The 7,199-nt window shown below is 34.4% G+C and overlaps 1 protein-coding gene across 1 annotated transcript in view; it reads left to right on the forward strand.

The window, feature by feature from the left end:
- The window catches only part of PRRC2C (proline-rich coiled-coil 2C), a gene marked incomplete at its 3' end in the record, with an annotated part of 64,419 nt that overhangs the window by 44,912 nt on the left and 12,308 nt on the right, over positions 1-7,199 (forward strand). Inside the window, 3 exon segments of the mRNA XM_006903589.1 lie at positions 3,057-3,161; positions 6,207-6,408; positions 7,107-7,193. Coding sequence (XP_006903651.1) covers positions 3,057-3,161; positions 6,207-6,408; positions 7,107-7,193 — 394 coding nt within the window.

A 7,199-nucleotide genomic window follows, 5' to 3' on the forward strand; every position in this document is an offset into this window, starting at 1 on the left:
CCTGCCCAACCTCCCCCTCAATTTGCTCTTCTCTTTGAAAAGTAAAAGAAAAATGCTTGCATTGTTAACACAGTCCCTCCCCCCAAGTCCAGTCCACTATGCAGCTTTCATTCTGGACTCCTGTCAAGACAATAATACCTAATCATATATCCCTTTTAAATAGTTCTCTCCGTCATCTGTTTGCAGTATACATACCCTCTTTGGACATCAATACACATATTACTACTTATTCTTCTATTTTTACAATAATGGTCTTATGCCATATTTGTACTTATGCGGTAGAATTAGTCCATTCAGCATGATGCTTTCTTATTTCTCCTGTGTTATATAGAGTTTTTCAAAATTGTTGCCTCTGAGTGTGGGATAGTATTCCATCGTGTGAATGTACCCAAATTTCTCAGTCCATTTGTTTGTTGATGGACATTTAAACTGTTTGCTGTTCTTACTATTATGAGTAACACTTTCTTTGACCTTGGGTGTACAAATCAGTTCTGTTTCCCTCAGGGTATATAAAAATATTTGGGAATGAAGAAACTTTCCCAAAATATTTCAGACACACTGCTTTTGAGTCAGTTCCAACTCCTATCAACTCTTCCATCGAGTTGTCATGGTCTGAGTAGTAAGGAGGGAGATGGCCTCCTCTTTTCTTCTGTGGAACTTCTGGTGGGCTTGAACTTCTGACCTTTTGGTTAACAACCCTACTCTGGTGCCACGGGCCGCTTAATTGAACTTTTATAAAAGCCCAGCCAAGAGCTTTTAATGTGTAGTTTTAGAAAAGAAAGAGAAGGGGGAAAGCTAGGTACTTAGTGATAGCAGAGCTCTCTAAAATTAAGGAAACTCATCAAAGTGTTACCGAACTTTATGTACTATATGCTCAATATATATCCCTACTCCTTTCATGATAATGGTTTAAATTATTGTTAAGTAATGGAAATCTTTGGAAGGTCAAAGACTTCTTACTGATCTCGAGTACCAATTTCTGCATCAGTAAAATCTCAGTAAGTAAGATATGATGCTTTCTGCAAAACTGTCATCTGAAATAAAATTTATGGCATCAGATTAAGGAATAAAATATTGTTGTTATTATCGTACCTTTAAAAGTTATTGACTGTAAACATTTTAGTCATTTCTATGTAATCTAAACCTTTAAGTTGTGGCATTGAAGAATATTACTAGATGCCCCATGGACTGCCAAAAAAGAAATATGTTTGAGCATTTTGTTTTTTTAAGACAGTGAATAAATTTGTAGTGAGTCATTCCACACTGAGTACAAGAAAAATACATTTTCTTTAACCAATATTTTAGATTCCCAGTAAACTATTTTTTACTTAAAGGGATTAACATTTCTCAAAAGTGAAGGGCAGGTAAACAGATTTCCTTGAATTTGCCAGAAACACAGTAGTAACTAATTTTTTTCCCAGTGCCATAAATGCAAAGAAACTAAGTCTGAAGAGACTCTGCAATAGGGTCCATATACAAAATCTGTTCTTAAAAAGGGAGCTAAGCTCACAACAGTCAACCAAATTAAACAAAACAGGTATATGTTTACGAAAATAAAATAAATTAAAAACGGGGAGCTAAAACCAACTTTCCTTAAAAAGTGTCACAGTTGGTACACAGGAACACTACAGGATGGTACTGTTTTTGATACTAATATTCAAACAAGTTAAAAGAAAAATTCCAAACCATTTAATTTTGAGATTGAAACTGGTGAAGTTTTCAGAGGATGAAGCACTCTTTTTGACTATGAATAAGGGAGAAAAGGCTTAGCTAGAGATTGAATCAGAGTGGGGTTATGGGGGAAGAGGACAACCAGATGCCATAATTCCACCAAGTGGACTTAGTGGTTATTGATTTAATTAACACTTCAGATCCAAATAAATATGTTTTAGAGAAAGTGCATACCAGAGTGGTCCTTGAAGGCGAGGATGGCGAAGCTTCATCTCACATAGTAGTATGGTGTGTTGTTCAGAGAGGACAGTCCTTGGAAAAGGACATCATCTTTGCAAAGCTAGAGGATCAGCAAAAGATAGGAACACCCTGATGGGGGTGGATTGACAGGGACTATGCCAGTGAACTCTAGTGTCTTAGACATGGTGAGGAGGTGTAGGACAGGGTTGAGCTTTGTTGTTCCTGGGGTTGCTTTGGTCATACCCAGCTTGGTGGCACCTAACAACAATAACAAAATGTAATCACTGATTTGTACACTGAGGACTAGTTAAGGCAAAATATGTAGAATTTTCATTATGTGGTCCTTCATATCACAATATCCACTAGTGTCTGTAGTATCACAGTAGCCTTTAAACCCTCAAGCAGCTGTGTCATCTTATCTTTAAGAAGGTGAAGAAATGATCAGAATTAAACATAATAAAATCTCAAGACCATAGACTATAAATTTTAAGGATAGAAGGAGATGACAGTTTCTAATATCTTCACATTTCTAACAGTTTTGTTATAATCATTTTTACTACTAGAGCAAAAAGGTATGTGCTTAGTGTATCAAAGCGAGATAATAGTCCATATTTCTTCAACGTCAGGATTTTTTTTCTTGAACTAGTTAGATGAAAATTCACTTTATTGCAAGAAAGACAGTTTCTCACTTTTCCCCTGTTAGTTAAGTGATGGAAGCTGTGGATCCCATAAATGGTGATAATTGCAGTGCTTAGAAACTAAAATCTGTTTCATGAACCAGAAACAATAGCATTACATGGCAGCTTATTTGAACCAGGCCACAACAAAACCTACTGAATAAAAATCTGGATTTTATTAGCATTCCTACTTTATACACATTAAAATATGAAGTATTGTCTTCAAGTGTATACTTGCATTTGAGACAGACTCTGTTATGACTAAAAACAGGTAGAAATCTTCTACCAAGTTTTATCCAAAGCATTCATAATTTCCAAGTACTATAAGCCAAATGTAATTCAAAGTAATTAGATGTTCATTTGACTCTAATGAAAAAATAACACTCTTAAGAGTACTTCAGTATTGACTTTAATGACGCTTTTAAAGCAGACTTAGTTAGATTATGATATGTGTTGCCTGCCTTTCAGGTGCCCTTGCCTAATACCCTTCCCCTCCCTAAGAGGGAGACTATACAACAGAGCTCCTCCAGCCTAACTTCAGTTCCTCCCACTACTTTCAGCCTCACCTTCAAGGTATGTACAGCATACGGCTCTGAGAGTTCTTGATTATTGCATGCAAGGTTATGTAAATTAACCATACTCTTTGTATTTTTAAAATTTTATGTGTTAACAACAATACTAAATTGAGGAAAGGGAATTACCTTAAATTTTGTTTCAAAACATCCCTTTTACCAGTGACTTGATATTTTAGAAGTTATGAAAAGAAGCAATTGAGTTATAAAACTGCTGTATCAACAGCATAGATTGTTATTGTTATTGAATTTAGGGTAAGTTAGTAAAATTGCAGACCCGGAGTTAAGTGGGAGATTATTTCAAGTACCGTGGTGCTGTTTGTTTTGTTTTATAATCTGAGCAACTAATGTGATCTGTAATGGCAGAACTTCCTATTGTACAAGTTGACAGTAAAAGCAAAGCTTGCTGGTGATCTCTGGGGGTAGATAATCAAAAAGTTGTTTTATAAATTTGTGACTGGTATTTTTATTTAAAAAACAACCTATTTGTGTAGTTTCTGTCCTTACATAATCTTTTACTGTGAAAAACCATTTCCCAGTAAACCTTTGCTTTTTTATTTTCACTTGAATGACCAACTCCATATGAATTTTTTATGTCTGATAATAGAGATGGTTTTTAATATATATATCCTGTTAAAAAAGAAACAATCTCTGGTTTCCTTATTTTTACTTATTTTGGCATCTCTGGGAACTAGATAAAGTTGTATTATATGGGCATTGTTAATGGTGTGCCTTTGGGTTAGCAGGGCAACTCCCCGCGGACAACACTACCAATGGTTTCAAGAGGAAGGGATGGGCAGTACAGCCTTAGAAAGCCAGTCTGTTTTGAATCATTTCTAACTCAAAAGCAATGAGTTAAATTGATTGTTAAGCGTATTTTGCCAAGAGTAGTACAGTTTAATAGTATTTTGTTATTACCTTGAATTTTCTAAAATAGAAACAGTTTTTTAATTTTCCTTAAATGAAGTTGAACAAAAGCATATGCCCTCATTATGTAAAATTTATTAACTATCATTTTCAACACATAAAAATGACTATAAAAGATAACCTGTACTCAAACTATAAAAATGTCAGATCATGATCTTACATGCTGTAGACTCCAACTCATAGTGGTCAGATCTGACAGAGTAGACTTGATTCATAGGGTTTCTTCTCTCACATTGCCATTGGGTCATAGCTGACCCTCCAGTGCATATCAAGAGGCTGTAAATTATATGGGAGGAGATTGCAGATCTTTCTCCTTACAGCAGCCTGCCTTTGGGTTGACAGCACAACTTCTTACCCTTTTGGGCCACCAGAAGTCCCTCTAGGGCTTTCTGGCCTGTTCTCTTCCTGCAGAACCATTGGATGGGTTCTTAACTGCCACCCCTTCAGTTGGTTACCAGTTTAGTGCTTACCCATCGTGCCACACACCAGAGCTCTTTCAGAAATCTTGTACAGGAAGGTTAAAGTAGGGTTAACTTTCTAAATTTGGGGGTGGGTGGGTTCATCCCATAAAACTTTTTTCTTTTAAAATATGTCTGAAATCATGATGATGAAGAAGAAAAGATGAGATGATGTGCAGTGTGTGTCAGAAATGAAGCAAATTGGAATGAGTGAATATTTCTCACGCTCTTACTATTAAGCTTTCAGATGTACTACAAAGATGAAAAATTCATTTCTGAATTCCCTAAGAATGATATTCCCAGCATTACTCATGAAAAGTATTCTCATTTAAGTCATCACTGTTGAACTTTTCCTATTACCTTAGATTTTCTTCTCAGTCCAATATCTTGACTGGGAAGACACAGAGACAGAGATGTAATTGACAGTCTGTTCCAGTTCATAGCAACCCTCCATCACGTTTCTAAGACCATAAATGGTAATTAGATCAAACCACACATCCTCTCAACACAGCTACCATTGGGTTCAAAGTGGCAGCTCAGCACATCTGGTATCACCAGGCCTCCTTATATCTCTTTTATTTTTGTTTTATGTAAATGAGAGAACATTTTAAATTAAATACTTAACAGCATATTCCTATTGAACTGTACTATTCTAAATAGATTTGAAATCTGTGTCTCTAAAGAAAGGAAACTAGAGCTGAAACAAGACACAATACAAATTGTTATGTCAATAGTTTCTTGAAATGTTTGGTGATTATGGATGTGAAACAAATGTTTCTACTTCAGCCAAGTATAAAACTTAATTATATTGCCTTTTAAAGCATGAGCATAGGGAAACAAAAGATGTCTGTTTGCCATTTGAGAAATATTAGATAAAAAATAAAGGAGGGGCTGGATATTTCCTAAGGGCCTTATCTACCATATCCTCAATTCCATTCTAAAAGAGGGTGATATTTCTGTTTTCTTACTCACTGGTAGGGTGAATTTGCAAATTCAGCTATTTCTAATCCTCTTTTCCAGCATGTGTAAAATACTTCCAGCAGAGAATTTACTTAGTGTCAGTGGTTCTCAGTGATTGCAATATTGTTTTCTGCATTTTGACATAATTTTGCTAGTTTTAAGAATAGCAAAGAAAAATGACAGGTATTATAACACCAATATAATAAAGAAAAAGATAAAATTTTTAAAAAAGAGATAGTAAAGAATTTTTTAAAAACACCAACACCTGACCTTTGGATTGCACTAGTTATTTGTATATTACCAGAAGTCAAAATTATGTCTTAAAGAAAATTCAGAGTTTATTATATAAAAATCTGTTACAGATTCCTTTCAAAAAAGAATTTCAATATATAAGCTCAATCTTTTATCTGGGCTTGGCCATTAGTTATTGAAATCATTGTTAATGAATAGATTTTGTGTTACAAATTTAATAATACTATATTTGCCTGTTTACAAGCCCATCAGCGAGAGGTAAGCATTTCTCCATTTTAATAATAATAGTGACAGAAATTTTGAAAGCCTTAGGGTAGTTATTAATCTTTTTCTTTTTTGGCTCTGAAAAAGATTTGAAATTTAAAATAACTATGGATGCATATGTAAATACACTTTTTTATGTTAACATTAATTTTGTTCTGTTTTCTTAAAAAAATGTTTTATTGCAGATGGAATCTGCACGCAAAGCATGGGAGAATTCTCCAAATGTAAGAGAAAAGGGATCTCCAGTAACTTCTACAGCACCTCCAATTGCCAGTGGGGTCAACAGCAGTGCCAGTGGGCCAAACACTGCTAATTACAATTCATTCTCTAGTGCGTCAATGCCTCAGATTCCTGTAGCCTCAGTCACTCCTACAACATCATTATCAGGTACCAAGGGATTTGTGCCTTTCATTTAAATATCTCAAATTTTATTAAAAAATACATGGTGAGGTCCTTCTTTTGTAGCTTCTTACCACTCACCTCTTCCTTTATTTCCAGTTTTAGTTTGGCAAGTACATATTTATGGCTTGCAAATCAGATTAAGTGCCTCTCAGGTTTGCAAATAAGAACTGGGTTTTTTTAACCTATGTACAATTAATTAGACCAATTCATGCACAACACAGAAATATATATATGTAGTTTTTTTAATTTTTAGGGTCAGCATCTAATTTAAAGAAATCATTGGTTTTCTAGTGAAGTAGCTAATTCCCAACTTCTACAATTATTTTGATATTATCAGAATTCTATCTTAAAGCAAATTCAAAGTTTATATTATAAAAATTTATTATATACTTCTTTTGAAAATATTCAAATATATCAACTGAACCTATTTTATCTGTGCCTGGTCCTTTAGATAAAAAATTAAATAATAGCAATATTTAGTATTTCTTGGATTTTGTAGTGTTGTTTACTTTTGGTGATTGATGATGTGGCTTTGGAGACTTGAGGCAAGATATAAATCCTTAGTAGGCATGAATAGTATAACAGTACTTTATCAGTTCTGGTTTCTAGTTTTTAACTGAAGAACTGCAGCACTTTTTAATACACTATGTTTTCTCCTTATTTTATCCCTCACTCAAATATAGGAGCTGGTACATACACTACCTCTTCCCTGAGTACAAAATCAACAACCACATCTGACCCTCCTAACATTTGCAAAGTGAAACCCCAACAGTTAC

The sequence above is a fragment of the Elephantulus edwardii genome, unplaced genomic scaffold (genome assembly GCF_000299155.1).
Source record: "Elephantulus edwardii isolate Elephantulus edwardi_28Jun2011 unplaced genomic scaffold, EleEdw1.0 scaffold00057, whole genome shotgun sequence".
In the NCBI taxonomy this organism is placed as follows: Eukaryota; Metazoa; Chordata; class Mammalia; order Macroscelidea; family Macroscelididae; genus Elephantulus; species Elephantulus edwardii.